Here is a 24,546-nt window from a genome sequence, read left to right on the forward strand (position 1 = left end):
TATCCTTTGAAAGCAGGTTTAGGATATAAAGTGCACAACTTATTTTGTTTTGTAAATAGTTTTAATATATGCTGACTTGAAATACACACTTTCAAAAGTTATAAAAAACAAAAATCCCCAACAAGGTGTTCTGCTTGTGGCTCTATGGCTTGCTTCCATCACTGCTGCTTTTTTCAGATCAGCCAAATTTGAATATACTGATGAATCTACTAGTGCACTGATCGCTAGTAGATGCCACAATCTGCAGTAGTTTTCATGGAAGACATTGATTTCCTATGTCTGCAAATACTCACCTAGTGTAGCAGTAGGTAAACTGGAAATGCAGACTGCTTGCCTTCAAAGTAAAACCAGTTTATGTTGAAACATGTTGGTTATAGTCATAAGACACTGTCTTTACTTTGAAGGCTGCTGATTCCACCAAGCAGCAGCCAGCAACTTGCAGCAAAAACACTTGCTAACTGGTTAGACAATCCACATTTTTCCCTGGCTTCGGTAGATTTCCAGCTCAACACCAACCAGTCTGCAGGCATGTGAGACTGATGCCAAACTAACAGCCTTAAGAACCGTTCAGTGATGTTGAGCTACTCTTATCACATCTGATGTCAGTGCTTCCTCAACAATTGCTGTAAATCTGTATACAGTCCCAACAGACAGGCTTCCTCACAGTTACTTTAAGTCAACATGTGCATGTGCATATTGGGTGTCCTATATTTTACTGTACTCATTAATTATAGTTTGAATTATCCTTATTCTACTTTGCATGCTAGGATTGGAAAGATTTGAGATGCAGACAGTTATGTTACACTTATTTCCATAGAGAGGACAAGAACCAGTTACGGAGGGCACAAACTCTGAAGCTGGGGCCAGCTCTTCAGCAGGCCAGCAAAGAAATGCACGAAAAGTAACCAAAAGTTTATTACATCTCTTGGGATGGCTTGGTGTGAGGTGTTGACTGATACTGAGTGACGCTCTTCTATAAAACCTGTCACACTGCAGTATACTGCAGCATAGGTGCTTTGTGTTTTCAAAAAAAAAGCTTCTCTAACGGCGGCATAACAAGTAGTGAAGCTCGGGCTGGTGTTTGAGGTGTGTTTTCATAATAAAAGTTATGCCTGTTGGTGTCCAGAGTATTGATTATGTGAGTGCCTTTAAGTTACGTACGTTTCTATATGCGAGACTAGATCAAGAATATAGTTAGGTGCAGTGTTGCACATGGTGGGCTCTCTCTACGCTTGTATGCATGTGGTATTTTGCATTGGCTTATATCTGGGATCTTGTAATAGCTGCCCCAAAATTGTGGTCTGATTATTTTCATCCAGCTGATTAAAAATGGGTTAGTAAATAGTTCAGATACAGATATATGTATTTTCCTAATGATGATGATCAGACTGCTATTCTGGGACTAATGTCAGGTTAATCAAATTCATGTAATTTGGATGTGTGGGGTTTTTGTTTGTTTTTTTTCTTCTTTAATCACTGATTTTCTGCATTTGAACTTGAAATGTACTCAAGAGCTTGGTAACACTTCACTCAGAGATAGATTTATGTCAGTAGCACTTAAACTTGTTCCCTTGAAGGTTTTAAACCACTATAAAACCACAGGTTTTATAGTGGTTTGAAAATAGTCCACTATTTTCAGGTGGACTTTAATATTAAACATGCTAAAATAACAAACAAAAAAGTTTCAGACCTTTTGGATCTTTATGATGCCCAGTTTTTTGCCCCGTCTTTATGATACACAGTTCTGGCTCCACTCTTTCACCTGCCATTCAAACCTTCTGTTGGTGAGTTTTAGGCCATAAGAATAAAGATGCATTAAAGAGAGGGTGCAAAGGGTGTTAAACCAGCTTGTGTGGACACAGACTATACAGAGGCCAGAAAGATGTAAAAAGGATTATTTGTTTTGTACCGTGAATCATGTATAATCTAGAGTCCAAGCTAAAATGTATAGAGCTGGAAATAAGCATAGCAAATCCCCTTTAATGTGCAATAATTTGCCATTGTGACAGCTGTACAGAATGAAGTGTTGCCAACGCTTCCTTTTCCAAACAAATGGAAATGGTTTGTCTTTCCTTGTACTCTCCCCCCTTCTCCTCTCTCCCTTGAGGCCAGAGTAACCTTTCTCCCTGCCATTCCACCAGGCCAATCACAGCATAGATTTTGACACGGGCTCTGCGCTGGTCCTGACCATCGAGAGCACACTGATCACCGCCTGCTCCTCCGAGTCCCTGGTGAGTAAAGGACACTTCAAAAATTTCTGCATCCGCTTTGCCGAGGGCTTCGAGACCTCCTGGGACGACTGGAAGCCTGAAGTCCGGGGAGACATCGTCATGAATGCTTGTGAGTGACACAGTTTATGCAAATGTTTTTATCTAAGTGTTGCAGAAAGCCATTTCAAATACAAATTCTGTACTATGTGAGCCCGTTCACATTTGATTTGTGAGCTAGTGGGCAGAAGAAGACTATGTCAGTGTGTCTCTATAGAGATCATAAAAGATATTTGTTTGTATGTACCTGTGTGCAGGTGTAGTCCCTGATGGTACATATGAAGTGTGTTCCAGGACTACAGGCCAGCCCTCTGCAGGCAAGTTCTTTTAACTGTGCTCTGGTCTATTAAATATAGATCACACCCTAGAGCTGCACAATGATATTGAGACTGTGTGGAAAATTTTATTATTTATTGCATTAATTTTCCCAACATCATCCACTGTTTTCCCTCTCACTCCTGGCTTCCTTTTCACCAAAACAGAAAGCAGCAGCGCTGGTACCTGGACTCTCAATGTGCTTTGGAAGATGTGTGGAATCGCCGTTCACATGGACCCCAACATCGGCAAGCGCCTTAACGCTCTGGGCAACACGCTGACGTCCCTGACGGGCGAGGAGGACATAGACGACATCGCCGATCTGAACTCTGTGAACATGGCAGACCTTTCAGATGAGGACGAAACCGACTCCATGTCACCCACCACGCACGTGGTCAGACACCGCTCAGTTCGTTTTTATTACAGTTTAGTTTGAATTCGGAAGATTGCTAAAGAGTAATTGTGTATTTCCGCCACAGCTGGATTCAGTCGTTCTTTCACAGCTTGACTTTAACGAGACATGAGCAGCTGTTACATCAGTCAGATCAGATGGTCTCCTTTAAGTTAGAAAGTTCTCAGGAAATATCTAAAAAAATATATTTCCAGTGTTGAAAGTTGTGAAAAGAAAAACTCTAAACTGAAGTGGGGATATTCAGCTGTTGAGTTTACTACTAGTCAGTATCGCAGGTTCAGAAGAAGAAGTTCAACATTTAGGGAAATGCATCTATTCTCTTATTTTGCAGCTGGTAATATGAGAAGATAAGTACCACTGTGGTGTATGTAAATTAGATAACAGACTGCAGCAGCAGCTGTTACCTTAGTTTGATGCAAAGACTGAAAACAGGGAATGTGTTGATAACTAAAGCTGCCTCTAAAACAAATTGGTTTGGGTTGTCTGGGGGGCTGTTATGAGTTTCTGCTGGTTTCCAGCAGCCTCACAAGATTGAGGTCACAGCTCCCAGCTAAGAAACACTCAGGCACGTAACCCCTCAGTAAAACAGCAAATTGCTGTTTTTTTCCTCTTTGGTTTTTGCACAGATTAAACAAACTGATAAAATGTGTTAGTTTGGGTTCTTTAGGACTGCCTATATTCTCTTTTTACTAAGCTAACCAGCTGCTGTTCATTGTGGTGTTGCAGGTAAGAGCTACGATATCTTCTCATCGTGCTGTCGACAGGATAGTGTTTCTGGATTTCTAAAACGTTGAACTATTCCTTTAATAATGCATCAGTCTGTTTGAACAAATCCTACCTGGCTTGCATTTAAAAAAAAAAAAAAAAAAGCTTCAGAAGGCAAAGTCTGACCCAGTCTGTCCGTTGTTCCACCTTTCCATTCACCTGTCCCTGCTGTTATTTACAGACTCCAGAGTTCAGCCCTCGGCTGACCTTAAGGAAGCGTCTGGTAAACCACATCCTGGGCCTCAGCCCCAGGCCTCAGAGCATATCTGTCCCCGTCGACTACTTAAACTGTGCATCTCCTTGCCTACCAGGCAGTGGCAGAACCCAAAGACCCCTCTCCTGGGCTTGTGTATGTAGCCGCCCGCAGTGTTAAACTTTTCTCCAGGCTGGTTGAATCACTTACAAGGTCACATTTCAGGCACCTGCACTTAAGAGATGAAGGCTGTGGATTCCAAAATTCTGAGCTGTGTTATTTGCTTCCACTGCCCTCCTCATTAAGCTTCAATGATGGGTGAAAAGAAGTAGATTAGTGGCCCATAATTCCCTTTGGCAATAAAGCTTTGTTTCCTTCTTTCACTAGGAGTTGTGGTGGTGGTGGTGGTGTCTCTTGTTTTGTGACATGGCTCCTGGTGTGTGGATAATTCTACAGATAAACTTCTAATGATTGAATCACAAAAATGCACCTTTTAATCAGACACGGGGACATCGGGACGATGGATTCTTGATCAGAAAGTTTGTCACAGTTGTCAATCAGTTTTACCACATCTGTGTGTTTGGTTTCCTGCTTTGGTGCAACAGGAGGCGGTTGACCCCAGAAGGTCAATGGTGACAGGAAACCAGATAATTGATGCTCGTGGGAGGAAGTTCACAAAAAGGGTCGTTGACATCCGAGAACTGAATGAGCAAGCCAAAGTCATCGATGACCTCAAGTAAGACTCCAGCTTTTTGTAACTGTTCTGTTTAAAGAGTTGGAACAACTAAATGACTAGCCGTGTCTTCTTCTTACGAACACAGGAAACTGGGGGCCAGCGAAGGGACCATCAACCAAGAGATCCAGCGCTATCAACAGCTGGAGTCTGTGGCCGTCAAAGACATCAGGAGAGATGTCAGAAAGAAGCTGCGTCGCTCCAGCATGAGGGTGAATCCCCCGTCTCTTTACCTTCCCCGAGTAGAAGTGCATTCGCCACAGCACCTTAACTTAAAATAGCATGAAATAATGCTAGGGTGTTGGTCATATTTATCCTTTTATGGACCCGTTTCTAGCTGTGTTTGTTCTTTCCCAGGCGGCCTCTCTAAAGGATAAGTGGGGTCTTGGCTACAAACCAAGCTACAACCGTTCCAAAAGCATCTCAGCGGCAGCGGGCCGGCCACCTCTAAAAAGGATGGACAGACAAAGGTAACAAAGGAGGGCAGCAGGAGGCACCTTCCCTGGTATCAGATTATCATAGAAATGACACCATTAAGGGAGCTTCACTGTAAACAAACAGGACCGTGTGACCTCCGTCTCACATCTCTGCTGCTGCTGCTGCCATTATGTTTTTCAAACATTTTCCCATTATCTTGCTGACAAAGAGGGACAGAGTGACTCACAAATTAGAATGTAGTGAAGAGGAAGTGCTCATTGCATTTGTTTATAGTAATTATGCAGATTATCTCAGGATTAATGTAGTATTGATATTCAGGCGGTTCACAGACCTTTCACAGGAGAAAAATATTTACTCTGGAGGGGTCAACAAATGCTCAACAATGACTTGAAATGAATTGTACTAATAACAGGCTGGGCTTTGACAAGTGTTCGCTGATTAAATGCCATATGTTCGGAAACAAAATCAAATAAAAATGAGATTCTCACAATGTTGGCTTCAGTTCCAGAATCGGAGATGTGGATGTAGATTTCCCAGATAACCGTGTGGACGTGTCCTCTCCGGCACCACGGGTCACCTTCAACATCCAGGACACGGTAAGCCTGCCTTCTTCATGTGTCAGATATCCATTGCTGTAGCACATTAATAGATTGCATTGTACCTCTTAACTGATTTATTTATAAATTAAAGCATTTCCAAACAAATCAACATTTTATATGGTTTGTTTTAGTTTTGTGCAATTTTATATGCGATCATCTGCATCTCATCCACCATTTACATGTTTGTTTGTTACCATTTGTACAGTATGTTGCAGTAGAAACAGAGGGATGAACTCTTGTTTTAAAAATAACTCTTCTGTCCAATTAAAGATTAATAATCAGGCTTTGGAGTCTGCACCTGTCAGTCCAGGAGATATATTCAAGGTATATGGTCCAAGAATAAAATTTAAAAAATGAAAATACATAACCAACGCTGATCAAAAACTTCTGTTTCCTCCTCTCCTCTGTGATTACCTTGACAGTGCTGACAGGATTTTGAATATGCAAAACCAAAACAGGATGATAAGACGGGAACTTTCGGCTATATGCAGTAGACATTCATTTGCATAATAACTTACACTTTTGTGTCCACAGTTAGATTTTGATTTATTACTGGTGCATAAGGATCATCCGGATTTATAATAAAACCTATTATTCCCTTAGCTGCTGAGTGTGAGAGTCAGCAATTCATCCCTGCTTTTATTTAGATGACCTCAACCCAAGAAAGTTCGCAGAAAATCAATTGTTTGCAGAATAAAAACACTTTACAGTTGAATTGCTGCTTAATGAATTATAGTTTCACACCCCACACACTCATCCTGTCTTGAAACTGCATAAAATAATCCATCAGCTTTTTTTTAACCGTAGTATATTGAGTGATTTCTAACAACTATGCATGGGTGGCCACTGAGTCACAGTCTGTCGGCTTTTGTTTGTCACAACAGCAGGTCCTTAATCGCCCCCGACAATACCAAAAACTTCACGAGGATAAAATAAATAATACGTTTAATATAAAGTCACCAGTTTACCTTTTAAAATGCCACAATCACAAATAATAACTCAGACATACCGGGGAAAAGAATCCATTCTCTTTAACCCCACATCCCTGAAGCGGCATTTGTGGCTCATACTGTGAAGACGGCAGTCATGTGTGTTGAGGAGAATAATAACTATATAAGAAAACTTGCTTATTATTTGCGGTCGTGAAGCCATGACTGCAAACATAAACTGCAAACAACTTTCATAACTGTGGCTCCCAAACCTTTTTTGGACAATCCTCTCTCTTCAGAAGCCACAAGAAAGTTCCCTCCCCCTATCCAACTGTTTTAATTACTTATTAACAATTTTTTTAAAAAGTCCAAGTGAAATTTTAGAAAAAGGCTGGAATCAGGGTTAAACAGGTGGTCACAGGCATGTGTGAACGTAACATAATCCATCATAAAAGATGATTTTTAAAAAATCATTTATTATTACTTATTTTAACAAAAGCAAGAGATTGAAGTCTTAAAATGAAATGGTGACCTTATTATGTAGTTGCCAAGCAACCTGTAGCCACTTAAAATATTTGTCAATAGCATAATCAAAATTCCTTTGATGACATGAGTTATTTAATCTCTCAAAGGAGCTTTTGTTGGGTTTATTTGCTCAGCACTGTAACTGAATGGTGATGAATCTGTTGTGCAGTTGTGTTATTTTCTTGGTAAGTGTAAATCTTTTTTTTTTTTTTTTCAATAAAATAATTAACGATGAAATTGATAACAATAATCCTGATATTAATTAAAAAATAATAATAATCTCTAACTCTTTGATGAAAGAACAAGACCTGCTCAATAAATCAATTCCACATTTATATAAAACTCTATATTGTCCTATAAGGAGTATTTGTGTCGCAGATGGATTATTTCTAATTTAACTGATGCTCAGCCTCTGTCAGTATGTATGGGATCTGGGCTTTTTCCCTGGCTGTCATAAGGATACTTCTACACTTTCTTGGGCATTTTTCTGTTGTCACCATCTTGAGACGGGGTATGTCATCTTCTCATCCTCATCTTCTTCCTTTGTCTCAAGCTGTCATTCCTCTTCACAGAAAGTGCATGACCTCTGAGCTCCTCGGTGAACAGTTGCAGGCAGTAGTGTTCTGCCTCTGGATGTGCAGAAGTAAAAGATTAAATTTGATTTGAGCAGTAAACACAAATTTCAGAACTGATCAGTTAAACTAATTAATAAGGTCCAGTCTACAGAACACTACTTCCTTTTTTGGGTGGATTTCTGCTGAAGACATCAGCTCCAGCTCTCAGATTCCCTGGATCGATGTCTCCACGTAGGAACAAATTTAGACAGACATTAAACCATTTCCTGTGTGAGTTTGACCTTTTGTCCTTTTCTAAAGTTCCCTGAGGAGTCAGAGGGGGACCTGTCGACAATCTCCATTGACGATTCATCCCATCCTCATCACCTCCACCTCCATCCCCTATCTGTTGTCGATGGTCATCACTCAGTTTTCAGTGCCCCCGCCACCCCTGCTGTCTTCTCACCCACACTTCCCTTCCAGCATGACGACATAAGGCGCGATGACCTGTCCTCTTCCTCCTCGGAAGACTCGGACAAGGACGACTTCGAGCATGACAGACAGCAGAGCTATCGAAGGCCTGTGTGAGTTGTCTTATTGCGTTTGTCAGTGCAGGCGTACTTGACAGTTAGGAAAAGAAAGCGCCATTAATTTCTTTTTTGTCTAAAAAAGAAAAGCTTTTCAGCATTCACTAAACGGTGCTGTCCTCCTTGATTCTCAGCCAAACGTCTCAGAGAAAGTCCTCGGGCTTTTCTGCTGTGAGTCAGTTGTTCAGTGAGCGCTGGCCAAGCACTCCTGCCAACCGCAGCTTCAGTGGCCCAACGACGGAAAGAAACATCGACTTTGAGCTGGATGTCCGTGTGGAAATCGACAGCGGGAAGTGCGTCCTTCACCCTACTACTCAACAGCCCGAGCACGAGGATGTTTCTTTGAGGAGGTGCAGTAAAAAGTTCATTTCTCAATCTGGGAAATACAAACTCCTATTTAAAGTTGGTCTCACATTTCCTCCTAAATGTAGTATTAAGCGTAGATTAAATCAGACTCTATATTAGCAGAAGTACCTGAACAGCTGTGATGGTTTATCCTCACTGGACAGAAGAAATGAGACATTCTATATTCAGTTAAGTAATTTGGGTTTTATAGGAGCTGTGAGCGCAGCCTCCGAAACCTGGACCAAGAATCTCCTCCCAAGAAGAAGAAGCTCCAACCCAACTACCCCTCATCCAGCCATCTCTTAGCTGGAAAGAAGTGTCCCTCCACTCTGCCGACCAAATCCAATGACTTGGAGACTACAGTTTTCTACATTCCAGGAGTGGACGTTAAGGTCAGCTTCTCCTACATCATCCAAACTGCCAAGGTTTTTTTTTTTTTTGTGCTTTAAATAATTATTTTTTCCTTTATTTTTCCCTGCAGTTGCACTACAACTCCAAGACCCTGAAGACGGAGTCACCCAACGCCTCGCGTGGATCCTCTCTCCCCCGAACTCTCTCCAAAGAGTCTAAGCTGTATGGTATGAAAGATAGCGGCCCTCCAAATCCTCCCAATGCTGTCCAAAGCAAGACTAACTCGCTCCTACCTCCCCCGCCCCCACCTATTCCATCAGGTACTGAGCATTCCCTCATTTAATTGCATGCCCTTCTACCATCTGTAATCACCGACACTAGAGTGCCACTCCTCTTCGATCCGATGATTTAAATCTACACGTGGACCATCCAAATCAAATGCATGCGATTCCATCCCTTTTTTTTTTCTTTTTTTTTAAAGGCATGGATCTAGAGGGCACCCTTTGATCAAACGGGTTCATGCATATTGATGCGCCCCACAGAGGGAGAGACTCAAAAAGACAGTTTAAAAGAACCTCTGTTAATATGATTCCAGTTTATTTAAAGTTCAAGAAGCAGACTTCTGAAAGTGCTGTTAGAGTGTGGAGATGACTTTAACTTTCATGTGTCTTTGCAGCTAAAGGTAAGAGCAGTGGAGGGGTAAAGACGGCCAAGCTGTATGCCTGGGTGGCCCTCCAGACCCTGCCAGAGGAGATGGTGATCAGCCCCTGTCTGCTGGACTTTCTGGAAAAAGCACTTGAGACAATTCCTATCACTCCAGTGGACAGGAACTACACAGGTGTGTTTTTAAAACCAGTCCTTTGGGACCGTGTTCTTGGAGGAATTGTGTGTCTTGATATTCATAGTAAATTTATTCTGATGTCTTTCCATCAGCTGTGGCATCCCAGGAGGAAGACATGGGTCAGTTTGATACAGTGGAACAGCTCGAGGAATCGACCACCTCCCTGGTTTCCTCTTCAACGTCGGCATACTCCTCCTTCCCCGTGGATGTGGTTGTCTACGTCAGAGTCCAGGTACTGATGAGCTGTCATTCGTGCAATTTCTGCTTTGGAATTTGGGTCGACTGTTTATATAAATAATAATTAATGTGTCATATGTAAGAAAAAACTAAAAGCACAAGGAAAGTATTATGACAAATAACAATTACAAGTCATAAATTTACACTAAAATGAGAATTTTAGTGTATAAAAACATCTACTGTCTTCTGTTTCCAGCCCTCTCAGATCCGCTTCAGCTGCCTGCCAATGTCCAGGGTGGAGTGTATGCTCAAACTGCCCTCGTTAGACCTGGTCTTCTCCTCTAACCGTGGAGAACTGGAGACCCCGACAGGAGCCCATGTGACAGACGGGTCACACCAGCCCTCCTCAACTCCACCTGGGCAGCATATCCCCAAACCACCTCCCAGCAAAGGTATCTAGAGCATGACTTCACCGTTTATTTTGGCAGAATAATGGCGCTCTAATGTGTGCAGAGATACGTGAACGAAACAGTCTTTTAAAGTCTTTCGCACACTGTTAGAATATCTATTAGCTGCCACTCCATGGCATGTCTGAGCCCTGTGTGAGTTAATGTTGCTCGCAGCATGTTCTCCTGCATTCATTACTCTTCTCTCCAGTCTGTCTTTATGCCAGATGATGCATGTTAAGATGCATCTCAGGTCTTGGAAATCTGCGAGTCACTAAATGCAGAGTTTGGATAGCTGGTAGCTCACTCCTTTCCATCCTGAAATTGTGTTATTGCTAATGCATTATAGGATGTTAGACTTATATATATCACAAGTGTACAGTGCTGTTAATGAGTGTGTGACTGGATGATTTTTTTTTGTCTCTCCTGCCCCCTTCCAGCATCTCCGTTGCTGGGGAGCCCTCTGGGCAGAAGCCGTCACAGCAGCAGCCAGTCCGACCTCACCGGGCCCCCGAGTAACTCCTCGGGCCTCAGCTTTACAGCCTGCATGTCTGACTTCTCCCTCTACGTCTTCCACCCCTACGGCGCCGGAAAGCAGAAATCTGCAGTCACGGGGTTGCCTCCGGGCCCAGGGCCGTTAGGTATGCTAAACTTTTGTGTTATTCTTATCTGTTAAAGATACAGGATTGCATTTTATCCACTAATAAATGCACCTCCTGTAGATAGGATTGATGTAAAACAATTACATGCCAGCTGATCCCATCACCCATATTCCCCCCGAAGGTACCGTGGATGAGGAGTCGACTTCAGTGACAGGAAGGAAAGACTCTCTGAGCATCAACCTGGAGTTTGTGAAGGTCAGCTTATCGAGGATGAGGCGAACAGGAGGCCCCACTTTCATTGAGAGCTTTATTCCTCCTAAGGGGGGTAAAATGGACACCACCCTCATCAACATCTCAGGTACACAGTCGTCTCCAGAGAAAAACACCTGTCCATTAGACAGATAATAACAATATTGGGAATTTGACACAATTCCTGCAAAAGTTAAGGTATATATATATATAATCAAATATATGCTTTCTGTTATGCAGCACAAAGTTATACAAAGTAAGAAGTTGTCAGTTTATTCTTGGGTTTATAGAAGAGTTTGCAACAGCAAAGGAAGGTGTTTGTCAAAGTGCAATGTTCAGGGGGGAAAACTTGTTAAAAATGGATTTTAGGGCAGAATTATCAAAAGCTGATTTGACTGGTGATTATTTTCAGCATTTTTATGTTCTCATGACTGCCCACATAAATACACTGAGCCATTTTAAGATGGCTGCTGAGTCGTGAGGCTTGCTTCTAGAAGGACTTTGCTCCAGCATGGTGCTGTGTTGATTCTGCTTTGATACTGAACCACGCAGAGCTTTGAAGATCCATATCTTCATGTTGTATCTGTCGTCTGCTAACGTGGGGCGACTGTCAAATATACTGTATGTTGAACTACTGGAACTGAACACTGCTAAAGCTGAGGTTTGTGCTGTTGTCAGTCCTTTAGCTTAGTTATGGTGTATATATAGAACTGGTTTTGCTGTGTGTTTAAAAATGATTCACTCTTTGCACTCTGCTTTTCATCAGTGCTTCTTCTTTGTTGTTGTGAACTCTGCTTTTTATCATTTTTTGTTACTTTTTAAGCCCCAATTTTCAGTCAGTCACCTTTTCTTCTACGTCACAGTGTTGGCTTGTTTGAGGATGACGCACAAGCGCGTCAGTGTTGCTAATCCGCTGGTTAAAATTCCCACAATCCTTCTCTGTGCACAGGGAGAGTGGTAGGGAAATGAACACTGACGCGGACCATAAATCAGCTTTTAAGTGCATCACTTAACTTGCTTTTAAGGTAAAACATCAATCATGCAGTTGGGGGTGACATTTGGTAAGCAGCTTCAGTTTTTTAGAAGGGTTAACTAAACCTAAATTAAATTCCTAAAATAGGGGTAAGGCAAAGAATTTTAGTTAACTGGAATAAATCCGGTTGCATGTGTCAGCACGCACAGCCTGAGGAGTCCTGGGCAGATGTGCTTAACATGACTGGGACTCAGTGTTTTTGTTGGCCATCCTTTCTGTGAAGCGTCTCAAAGTTTGTCCCAGGTCAGCAGGAACTTTCACAACGTTGTGTTTTTTTGGAACTCCCGCATAGTGCTAAATATTTCATGTTCGCTAAAAGTGGGAATCAAGAAGCTTGCCCCTTTCTTTTCTCTCTGTAAAGCAGTCAGAAATACAGCCAGAGTATATGAAGTGGAAGTGATGTACAACAGATGCAAACCCTTTCAGAGAAGCATCTTTAAGGGATATGAAACTCTGTGTTGAGTACTCAATCATATCAGCAGCACCGTGGGAATGGACTCCAGCACAGAAGCAGGCTGTTGTGACCCCAGCTCATCGGGGGGTAACGGCAGTAACACAAACAACCAGATGGAAACGGCTGAAGGCAAAAATGTTATCTTTTTATGAAAGTGATGAATACAAACAGTGAAGCCAAGCAAAGCACAAAGTAACAAAAGAAGTAGTGAAAGAGCCATGGGCAAATGGTGCTCGTCAGAACAAAGAAATAAAGGGCTCCGAACTTGAATTCCATTTAAAATTTACCAACTGATTAAAAAGAAAATTGGAAAAATAGCAAAAGAGCTTTGCGCCATTAAACAGCCAGATTAAACCCAAACACAAGTAACCTTAAAACCTGAGTGTCACTTTACAATAAAGTTATTCAACAAACCCTGTCCGGTCTCCAGTGCACAACCTCTGCAACACACAGCTGCAGGTATGCACAATAAGGGGTCTGCAAACTAGTACAGAGAAAATGAGCGTCTGGAAGCACAAACCGCTGACAAGCAAGTTAATAAAAAGAGAGACAATGACGATCTGCTCATACCAAATCAGCCTCCCTGACTGACAGATCACAGCCACTTTTCAGAGCAGGTGTTGGAAGGGTTGGTGCACAGGCCTGGGCACCAGTCCAGTCATTCAGAGGCGGGCCAGAAGCAGCAGAAAGGCAGGATGTATGGTGAGTGTAGGCACCGATCCTGGAGAGCCTGCGTGTTCAAAAAGAAACACTCCAAAATGGTTAGCCACACTGTAAAAAGAGAGTGGGAACATCAAGAGCTCTAACGCAGGGTTTGAAATAGGCATCTCACAGTGAGTGCTTGAGCTGCTGAATGGGACATTTTACAAGCACATAAATGAGACTGAAGAATACGTCTTTCCAATCTGTGAAAGTAAGTGCATACTTTTCCCCCTGTAGCTTTTAGAACTGTGGCCTTATCCTGTGCAATCTTATAAAGAAGTCTTTCACATGCTCACTAATGTGATATTCTTCCGTCAGCTGTGTGTGACATCGGCTCGGCTTCCTTCAAGTACGACATGAGAAGACTGAGCGAGATCCTGGCCTTCCCGAGAGCCTGGTATCGCCGAAGTATCGCCAGACGCCTCTTCCTGGGGGACCAAACCATCAACCTCCCACGTGAGTGCTCAGCGGCTGCACTCGGGTGTTGTGATGGCCGTGTGTTGTTTATGTTGCCGGCTTTTAAGTTGTTGTAGAATTTCAGCTTTTATGTGGCATCTGACACAGGGAACAGTGAGCTTTTCCAGGCTTCTGTCAGTGCTGATCTTTATTTGAAATGATCATAGTGTAACTGATGTGCTTTTACTAAAGCGAGACATTGTTAGCTTCTATATAAATCTCTGCACTGGGTTTCTAAAAACAAAATCTTTAATTCGGTGCAGAAATGAGTGAACATTTCTCCCCAAAACTTCTAATATGAGCACCAACATCCACCTGCTAACCTCTGTGCATTTAGCCTTTTTTCATTTTTAATATCCTGTCTCACTGGCAGTCCTTTAGCAAACATTTCCTGCAGTCACTTTACGTTGACATTTACAAGGGTGTCCTTTACTTACCTCTTCGAACCTTTACTTCGCTCCAGCTTCCGGCCCCGCCACTCCCGACTCAGCTGAAAACGTCACCCATCACCTGTCCCCCGAGTCCAGCCGGAAAGCTTACTGGAGGACGTGGGACGGCAGCACCGGGTCGCAGCATGTGCCCCAGTCCCCCAACGTCTTTTCGGAGCACTCCACCGGAAGCAACATGTCCCCAGGCAGCCTGGGGCACCTCAAGTCCCCTGCACCTGGTCGCACCAGGAGCGTCTCTGACTCCTCCGCTCCAAGGAGAGGTAACGGGGAACATTAAATACCTTTTGTTACCTGAGCACGAATCTTCACACACACAAAAATCCAGATAAAGAAGAAAAAATAACTGCAATTAATTTTTTCCTATTTTTTTCATTGTGGTTTTTTATTTTATTTTATTTTTTTAGATTCAGTCACAAAAACATCGACTCCTTCATTTGGTAAAAATGGGAAGGCAGCAGGTCAGCAGGGGTCGCCGTGGGAGACGCTGGTGGTGTTCGCCATCAACCTAAAGCTGCTCACCGTCCAAATGAACATGAGCAACGTGATGGGAAACAATACGTAAGTGCACCCACCGCTGTGCAAACACGTGCTAATAATTAGGATTTAATGGTTACTCTGGTAACTCAAACACAGAAGCGATTTAAAATTATTGACTATATTTTCATTTATAGAATATCTTAGCCACACTTGTCCAGTTTCGCAAATCATGAAAAAAAAATCAAAAGAACATAAAAGAAACTTTATGAAAACAAACACAAAATATCATTAAAAATGAATTAGCAGGGGGATTATGCACTAAAGGAAAAAAAACACTAATTAAATGGATGAGAGATAAAAATCTTTCATCTGAAAGTATCTCATGATTTTCAATCAAAGTATATTTTTTGGCTGCCCCACTTTAATGCTTGTTGATGGCTACAACAGACTCTCGTCTCACAACAAGAATCGATTGCCAACAACATATAAGTACCTCAGAAAAGCCAGGCGTTTTCACAGCCACACATCAGACAAAATCAGGCCTGTTTACAACTACAAGGGTCTGTATTTTCTTTAGTATCCTAACAGGTGATGCAATCATTGAAACCAGCCTTAAACTTAAAGTTGCTTTCAATATAATCCTTAGTTATCTTATACCCAGCCCTGTTGCAGTCCCTCAGTTCATATGTGGTTTGAAACCAGCTGATTTAGTTCCCTCCTCAGAGCCTGAGATGTCCACATTATATTATCCTTTCCTATTATGGTATCATTAAGATCCAAGAGGAGAAAAGCTGTTGGAAGCTCTCTTATAGATTGGTCTGAATCCTTAAGTTTTTTGCTTGCATGCTGATCTAATTGTAGCAATTTTTGCTACTGTAACATATATCAAGTCACTTTAAAAGCTATAATAACTTAAGTGAAAGATTCCACGCTTGAACAGTAAATTACTGACTGGAAAGCACTCTTCATTATGCATTGTAGCTCTAAAAGTAAAACTAAAGTTATAAATTTAACTAAAGAACCTTACTGTCTAAATAAAACATAGCCAACATTGTTTATTTACCTTTTTACTGCAGTAAACAGCTGTTAAACTGGTGTACAGATGCCTCTGGGGTGCTTCTCCTGCACTTCTTATCACCCTTTATCATCCACTCTTATGGGTTCAGTTTAACTCTACTGCACTGCTGGATTTTACCGTTCACCACAATATGGTGTCAGTACACCCCTGATCTCTACGGTTGAGGCTGAAGTGCAGAAAATGATGCTGAAGCAGTGGCAAACACAGCACCCTCATAACTAAGGCTGTACTGTTTTATGAGCTCTGTGTCTCCATAAAGTTAAAAAAATAACCCTCTTCCACAGTGGAAGTGTGTGGGCTCCACAAACAACACACACCTTCTGCTTCTTTCTCACCAAGGCAAGACGGTACACTTCTCCAGCTCTAATTAAATCATTTATGAGCTCAGGATATTCTTCCTTCATAAAAACTTTTATGCAAGGGTGCAGCCTGGATTTAAAGCGAGAATTGTATTGTCAAAATAGCTGCACTTGGATATAAGCAAAAAGGCAATAACACATCAAACTGATGAAGGTGAAACGCACGACGACACGTTAGAAAACACCGTTGACATGTTGACTTGTGAAAATGGGTTTAGTGCTCAGAACTGGCTGTTCATTTCTTCTTCTGTTACCTGTGTTTATTCCTTGGAAACTTCTTGTGATGAGTCATTTATGTTTCATACAGAAGCCTTCTACATTATTCAGCAGCATTTCAGGAGCGCTCACAGTTGTGTTTGTCCCTGCAGCTGGACGACCAGCGGGCTGAAAAGTCAGGGCCGACTTTCTGTCGGAAGCAACCGAGACCGAGAGATCAGCATGTCTGTCGGCCTCGGCCGATCCAAGCTCGACTCCAAGGGCGGGGTGGTGGGTGGCAATATAGACGTGAACACCCTGGAGATGGTCTGTAAGTAAACAAGGCATCAGCTTTTCCGACATCTGGTGTTTTTCTCCAACTCGTTAGCAGCTTTTATTCTAACAGAGTGTAAAGTGTGGATGTGGAGCTGAGCCAAAGTTCAGTGCTAGAGTTCTTAAAACACTGGGAGCAGTAATGTAATAGTATGCACATACAAAAATGTTTACTCTGCTAAATAGGCATAAAATGCATTTTATTTTATATATTACATTTGATGTTTTAATAGGCTAGTATGTATAGATTCAGCAGCCACTTGGAAGCTGGAAGCAACTCAGTGCATTTAGGCTTGCAGACATAGTTAAGGCAACCTGCTGAAGTTAAACCTGAGCATCAGAATGAGGATAAAAAGGGGATTTAAGTGACTTTGATTGTGGCTGGAGCATGGCTGTTGGTGTCAGACGGCCTGGTGTGAGTATTTCAGAAAAGGCTGATCTGCTGGGATTTTCCTAAACAACCGTGTCTAAAGTTTAGAAAGGCTGGTCTGAAAAAAGGAGAAAATATCGAGCGATGAACATTTCTTTCAACAGGTCAGAGGAGAATAGTCAGACTGTTTCAAGCTGACAGGAAGGCAACAGTATCTCAAATAAGCTTTGTTAAAAAATCTAAATGTGCAGATGAGCATCTATCCTTAAAGCGCATGGAGTACAGCAGCAGAAGACCACACTGGGTGCGACTTCTTTCTGTTAAGAACGATAAACTGAGACTAAAATTCACTTTTGCACAATAGACGACTGGAAAAATGTTGCCTGGTGTGACCAGTCTCGATTTCTGGGATAAAATCATAAAACGACAGTTTTAAAAACAACAGTTGCAGCTGCTGGTGTCATGATGTGCAGTATATTTTGTTGGCATGCCATGGACCCCTTAATACAGACTAAGCATCATTTCAATGACACAGCCTGCTTGAGTGACCACAGTGTGCCCATATTCTGATGGCTATATCCAGCAGAATATTACAAAATGTTATAAAATGCAGCTCTAACTCGTTCTTAAACTTGACAATAAATTTGTTGAACTCTAAACTGGAACACCTTTGGGATGTGGAGATTGAAATCATGGATGTAAAGATGACAAATCTGAAGCAACTGTGTGAGCCCATCATGTCAATATGGACCAAAATCTCTGAGGGTCCAACATAGTCCTAGCAAAGTGTAACTAATGAAGTGATCAGTGATTGCATATTAGATCTTTGTTCATTGAGTTTAATATCTAAATGCAGAGCAGCCATTCCCAAACTGAAAACTTTCATTTTCCTCTTTCTCCTGCTACAGGTTCACATGTAGCACTGATCACTGATGCTTCTGCTTGAGATGCAGTCAGCTAAAGAAATTACTTGTTGCCTGAAATCGTCCCTATTCAGTGTCCTCTCTAGATGAACTAAATCTGCCACAGTGTGTGTGAAGCACACATCACCTTCTCGCCTGTTCACCTTCAATAGTTTATAAATAGACACAAAAGCGAATATTTACAGCAAAATGAATCATTTTAACTTCTGTATTTTAGACTAAAAACATAAGAACAAGGTGCTGAGTCATTTTTATCTGAGAGGAGGCTTCACAGTCAGTCTCAGCATGTATTTAAAGACACTGAAGCCATGAAGCTGTGGCTGGATGTGTGTGACTTTATAAAACTATTATTAGACCAAACATATTGACATGTACCAGTTGTGGTTTGTACCTACCAAAAGCCTAAAGCACTTTCATGAATGCCAGTTGAATATCTTAACACAAGTTAGCTTACCATTTTTAGATGATATGCTTTGTTGGTTGTGGAGCTGTGAATTTAAGCTTACAGGGCTGTGGAGGAGGGCAATCATGCTCAGACACGATACAAAGCAGCCATGTGTAGTGTGAGTTCTGCTGTGTAGGGTTGCCCCGTTGCTGTTGTGATCCAGCAGCAATAAACAGAAAGGTAAACTAAAAGAAGAAGAAGTCAGTCCTTACTTACTAGAATCCACTGATTTTGATGTTGAGAGGTATGGGATTGCTTGTGCGCTCTCATTGGTAACTACTATCGTGTGGTTCACAGCCCACATCTCAGAACATCCAAACCAGCAGCCCAGCCACAAGATCCAGATTACCATGGGCTCCACGGAGGCGCGAGTGGACTACATGGGCTCCAGCATCCTGATGGGAGTGTTTAGTAATGCTGACCTGCAGCTGCAGGATGAATGGAAGGTCAACCTGTGTACAGTGGACACCAGCCTATCAGAGAAAAGGTGTGGTATGATGTCAGCGTGACTGCACGATCAATACAGCACTTTTAGATGAGTCATGTTTAGTGCCATTTATTCATTTCATTCTTGTGGCCATCAGAGATTAGCCTGCTTCACGTCTCCATGTCTCTGTACTTTGAAATGCAGATGTTTTCTCTACAAAGAGGTTTGTATTCAGTTTCTGAAGTGTTGAAACACAAAGCGCACTAACCAGAGAGCACAATTTCAAAGCATCGCGGGTTATGAAGAAAAACAGACAATTTGCTGACATTTATTGCCCACGTTTCAGAATGCTCGGCAAGCCGAACAAAATTATGCCTGGACTCGAGGGTTTGTGTTTGTATCTAGTTTGAACACAAGAATACACAAATTACACGACATTATGTCGAGAATATATGCCATTTTCTTTCATCTGTGAGCCATTTATGCCTGCTTTCCTTTCCTTTGTTTCTTGCAACAACCTTTTTCACTCATCTGCTCCGTTTCCCTCCCCATCTTTTCTCCTTCCAGTGAGATCTTCATCCACGGAGACCTGCAGTGGGACATTTTCCAGGTGATCATTTCACGGTCCACCACACCAGACCTCATCAAGATCGGCATGAAGCTGCAGGAGTTTTTCACTCAGCAATTCGACACCAGCAAGCGGGCCCTCTCCACCTGGGGCCCTGGCCCCTACCTACCCCCCAAAACCCCCGTCGTCAACACTGACAAAGGAGCTGCAGAGCTTTGTAAGCATGCCTCGTTCCATACTGCTGGGTGAATGTTGAGCACAGTCTGTAGCATAATAAGGTGCGCACAGCAAGCGTCTTAGGCGGCTGTGCTGCTTACAGGAAGTGAAATGATTTGTAATTCTAATAAGCTTAATTTGTAAACAACTTTTTCAAACAGTTGAAAAGGTTGTTTAGCAACTGAATGTAATCAGCCTCGCTCATTAGATAATCAGAAACGAGACAGGCAGCATACATTTTAAAGATTGAGGGCTTTATAAGGACAAAAACAACATGACACACTAAATCTGATCCTGTTAGCGCCAGCAACAAGCCTCGTGTTCCAGTCAGAATTCATTTGTCCGCCTGCTTCTCATTTTCCCTCCTAACCGTCTTTGTCACGCAGACATGGATGCGGCCCATCACCGCCACTGGCCCGGGGTGCTGAAGGTAATCGCCGGCTGCCACATCTCCCTCTTCCAGACGCCCTTGCCTGAGGATGCCGTGCAGCTTGGCGGGTCGATGAGCCTCCATGGCAATCACATGACTCTGGCCTGCTTCCACGGGCCAAACTTCCGCTCCAAGTCGTGGGCCTTGTTCCACCTGGAAGAGCCCAACATCGCCTTCTGGACAGAGGCACAGAAAATCTGGGAGGATGGTGAGACTAAATGTTCTTTTTAGGGACTCGCGAATATTAATATTATTCAGTGGAGATGATGCTCAGTCCTGATAAACGGATCAAAACTAAATATATAAAGGTGCATCTCTTTATGAATTGTTTCTGTTACACCCAGGCTCCAAAGATGACTCTACCTACATCGTGCAGACACTGGATTTCCATCTCGGCCACAACACGATGGTCACGAAGCCGTGTGGTGCTCTCAAAAGCCCAATGGCCACCATAACCAAAATCACACGACGGCGACATGAAAACCCTCCACATGGTGTCGCTACTGTCAAAGAATGGTTCAACTACGTCACTGCAATGAGAAATGAAGGTAAACATTTCAGCAAAATCGTGTCATTCATGCGTGCCCATTTGCTAGTGCAAAGGCTCCTCAGTGGGCCGTTCGCTTATTTGGGATCGAAAGGCTTGAACGTGTATTTAAAAAGAAAATATTTGGGATTGGAAAATACAGGAAAACAGTTGAATCTGATTACTGTGGTTTGGTTTTGGAGCTGTCCAATCAGAGTCAGCGTGGGCTGATGGGGGACCTTATATAGCCTGAGGCTGAACGGATCAATTTGGATCTGTAAATCATGCAGATTAATGCCAGTAAACCCCCAGATTTAAAATAACGACCTGGAAATGTGCAGGATATGTCCGCTTCAACTCTGTCATCAACTTGGCTCACGCTGTCCTTGGAATATGATTATTCCATGAATATGGGAGCAGTTTTCAGTTGGATATAATTGTGCCTTCTGTCTGTAGTAGCCAAGAAGAGATCCCTCCAAACTCAGTCACGACAATAGAAGAAAAGGGGAACAGAATCCAGAGTCATTGTTCTGTGCAAAAATGCATTCAGGTGTCTCTAAAACGAAGCTCTCACACTCTGAGTGAACCAAATCAAATGGGAATTTTCCAGGATCACACCCTTTTTCTCACAAAGTTGATGTGTTTGTGTTTATTTGTTTTAGTTCTGCAGGGAAACACAGTCTGGGTAAACAAAGCGAGAATCTCACTTCATGCTTGGACTATAAGTTTAGAATATACTCACTCGATTTGTCTCACATCAAGTTCAGCTGCACAGAATTCATTTTCAGCCATTGGTCACATTAGGACTCTTGAGACTGAGTGAGAACAAAAAGATCAATTAATGGGACCAAATGCTGCTTTAATGTCATACGAGCATGCCGATATGTGGGTTGGGGGGGTAGCAACCACTTCAAATGTTGATAAAAGCCAGTTTGGGACTGTTGCAAATCAAACATCCTGTATTCTTTAATCAGTGACATAAACTTAGTAGAAGATAAACTGAAAGGAAGAAAAAATGAATTTCGTAGCCTTAAGTAGCTTCAGAACTGATTTACTAGACTAGAAGTGTTAACTGGGGGTATCTGGGGAAGAAAAGATTGCTTCAGACTTTAACCTTTTCTTCACTCGAGACAGCTCAGACTAAAAGGAGATATTTTCTCTTCTCTCCACCACGCAGCAGCCGCGTCTTATCTTAAATGTAAAATAGGTGGAGATAGCATTTAACAAAGCGGAAAAGCAGAGCGTGAGTGTGACCTTAAACTCAGGAAAAGAGTTCCCACGTGTTTTATCTCCTGTCGCAGAGCTGAACTTGCTCAGGAACGTCGAGGCCAACAACCAAGAGAGCGGATCGGCTGCCAAGAGCTCCAGTCTGCTGAGCAGCTTCCGCAGCACATCCAGCTACAACCACGAAACAGAGACCATCTTTGCACTACCCAGAATGCAGCTGGACTTTAAGTCAATTCACGTACAAGATCCGGATGAACCTTCTCTAACGGGTAGGTGACAGTAACACCATAAAAACAATATGCTAATGAATGAGCTTTTTGTGATGTTTTAGTTCACACAAGTCTGTAAATCAACTGTTGGGATCACACATGGGAGTGTCATAAAATTACCTGCGCTTCCTTAAATAAATTAACAAATGAACGAATAATCAGCTCGTCTTGTTTGGAGCATCTGCATCCCAGCTCCGCCTTGCACTGCAGGAAGTGACGGCAGCCCTTCGCTTTGCTCCGTGAGCCTCAGATTCCTGTGACCGTGAACCAGTTCTCGCCCTGCTGCAGGTTCTTGTTAGTGCCCGTCTAGCTTGCAAAGCAATTTCAGAGCAAAACCAACGCAGTCTTGTGGCAGTTTTTTTTTTCTTTTTTCTTTTTTTTAATAGTCGCAGCCCGAATCTGTTTATTCGTATTTCTGAACAAGAACTTGATAATTTCATCGTGTCTCTGGACATAATTTGTACTCATTTAATTTTTGTCCATATCCACATTTGGAGGTTGGAGGGATTCATACCCGACTCAGTTATTAATTCTAAATGAATTACTTTAGAGATTAAAACTTAAAACCTCCCAGGTTAGGTTCAGGGGAAAACAATCAAGGTTTAGGTTCAAATACAACAGTTGCTGCTGCTTCTTACACATCTGGTTTTTGTAGTTGCTATGGTGACATATCCCCCACTTTGCCTGGACAACACAAATTATACTCCCTACTGAAAAACATTACTTACAAATTCATGCTGACACAAAAAAAAAAATCATAATTTTCTTTGTCAAAGAACAAAGAGTCATCTGAGTAACACTGAAGACTCACACAGTCAGCAGCAATGGAAACTTCAAAATAAGAGCGAGGCCCATTGAGTTGCATAATATTCTCAAATATGTAGGAAACCAAAGGTCATACTAACTCTACATCAATGTCTTTGCTGAAATTGATTTTCTGTTTTGTTTTGGTTTTTTTTAAATATCACCTTACAAATACAATCCTTTTGTTTTCATTTGTTCCAGACTCCAGCAGCAAACCCAAAGTGGAGTGCAGCGTGGTGACAGAGTTCACCGACCACATCTGCGTCACCATGGACGCCGAGCTCATCATGTTCCTGCACGACCTGGTGTCGGCCTATCTAAAGGAGAAAGAGAAAGGTTTTGTTTTTTCCATGTTACTCATCGATGTTAGTCTGTCAGTGAATAGAAAAAAAACCCAACAACAATGTTTATTCATTTCAACTGCCCACAAATTTATGACTCAACTAGTCACGAAAAAAAACACCCTCCAGAGTTCCGAGCATTGTACAGTCTGTCAAGAATATGAGTCATCAAGCCATCGGAGGAGAAGACCACAAGATTAAGCACATCTGTCTGTCTCTGTACCTGTGAAGCTGTCCGCGTGCTGTGGGACAGATTTTTGGGAGCAGCGTGACACGCAGCCGTCTGACTGTTACTTTCACACACAGCAGGCAGGTCAGGGAGCCCGACGCACGCAGCATCCTAATGGGTTTCAAGTCGTCACAAAGGAACAAATTAGCACTCTTTATGCCGGCGACCTCGCTTTCATCACCACAATTAAAACAGCCGCGACTTTGTTCTGTTGATTCTGCAGCAAAGTAGAAAGAGAAGCACTGCGAGCGCTTCACATTTTCACACGTTTGATTCATTCTGATTAATTGAAGTAGGACACATCTATGTTGTCCTCTGATGTTGTTGTTCACAAATGTGTTAAAAGAGAAAACTGGAGCGTTTCAAAGCAGAGACCTGATTGCCTCTCTCCCTCGGTGTCCTCAGCTCTTTTTGCCCCGCGGATGTTCGCACCTCGGCCCGGCCAGAAGAGCCCCACCGCCCTGCACGATGAAAACTCCGCGGATAAAGACAAGGACGACAGCATCAACTACACCACGGTGGACTGGAGGGAGTTCATGTGCAACACCTGGCACCTGGAGCCGACTCTCAGGTCAGCTCAGCATCTGTTTGTTATTATAAGACGCACACTTTCACATGATGAGCAGAAGTCCTAAAGCTCACTTAAAAATATTAAAGGAGAAAATAAAAAGCATCTTTCTCTACGACTTTGTTCTCAAAGCAAACATGATTGCACAAACCAACAAAAACAAATAATGCAGCAAAGGTTTAAAAAAATTGCTTTAATTTTCTGTTTAGTTGGTGAAACGGCACAACTATTTCTTCTTTCTAGCACAAACACTAAGATGTGGAACAGCTGAGCCCCAATTATGGCCTAATTTTGTTCTGTTTGTTGGATTTTTGTGGGTTTTATCATCTTGTAAAGACT

At 42.4% G+C, this 24,546-nt stretch overlaps 1 protein-coding gene across 1 annotated transcript in view; it reads left to right on the top strand.

Moving 5' to 3' along the window:
* Positions 1-24,546, top strand: part of kiaa1109 (KIAA1109 ortholog) — a 70,753-nt gene that overhangs the window by 44,287 nt on the left and 1,920 nt on the right. Inside the window, exons 61-87 of the mRNA XM_063497961.1 lie at positions 2,142-2,340; positions 2,525-2,584; positions 2,750-2,976; positions 4,558-4,688; positions 4,774-4,897; positions 5,043-5,155; positions 5,626-5,719; positions 8,052-8,314; positions 8,452-8,667; positions 8,874-9,054; positions 9,144-9,333; positions 9,690-9,851; positions 9,947-10,086; positions 10,288-10,483; positions 10,918-11,118; positions 11,261-11,437; positions 13,836-13,973; positions 14,437-14,682; positions 14,827-14,980; positions 16,705-16,862; positions 18,900-19,089; positions 19,597-19,814; positions 20,200-20,451; positions 20,588-20,791; positions 22,071-22,265; positions 23,271-23,405; positions 24,045-24,210. Of these exons, the coding sequence (XP_063354031.1) occupies positions 2,142-2,340; positions 2,525-2,584; positions 2,750-2,976; positions 4,558-4,688; positions 4,774-4,897; positions 5,043-5,155; positions 5,626-5,719; positions 8,052-8,314; positions 8,452-8,667; positions 8,874-9,054; positions 9,144-9,333; positions 9,690-9,851; positions 9,947-10,086; positions 10,288-10,483; positions 10,918-11,118; positions 11,261-11,437; positions 13,836-13,973; positions 14,437-14,682; positions 14,827-14,980; positions 16,705-16,862; positions 18,900-19,089; positions 19,597-19,814; positions 20,200-20,451; positions 20,588-20,791; positions 22,071-22,265; positions 23,271-23,405; positions 24,045-24,210 (4,730 nt within the window). The remainder of the gene's footprint in view (positions 1-2,141; positions 2,341-2,524; positions 2,585-2,749; positions 2,977-4,557; positions 4,689-4,773; positions 4,898-5,042; positions 5,156-5,625; positions 5,720-8,051; positions 8,315-8,451; positions 8,668-8,873; positions 9,055-9,143; positions 9,334-9,689; positions 9,852-9,946; positions 10,087-10,287; positions 10,484-10,917; positions 11,119-11,260; positions 11,438-13,835; positions 13,974-14,436; positions 14,683-14,826; positions 14,981-16,704; positions 16,863-18,899; positions 19,090-19,596; positions 19,815-20,199; positions 20,452-20,587; positions 20,792-22,070; positions 22,266-23,270; positions 23,406-24,044; positions 24,211-24,546) is intronic.

The sequence above is a fragment of the Pelmatolapia mariae genome, linkage group LG16_19, assembly GCF_036321145.2.
Source record: "Pelmatolapia mariae isolate MD_Pm_ZW linkage group LG16_19, Pm_UMD_F_2, whole genome shotgun sequence".
Taxonomy (NCBI): Eukaryota; Metazoa; Chordata; class Actinopteri; order Cichliformes; family Cichlidae; genus Pelmatolapia; species Pelmatolapia mariae.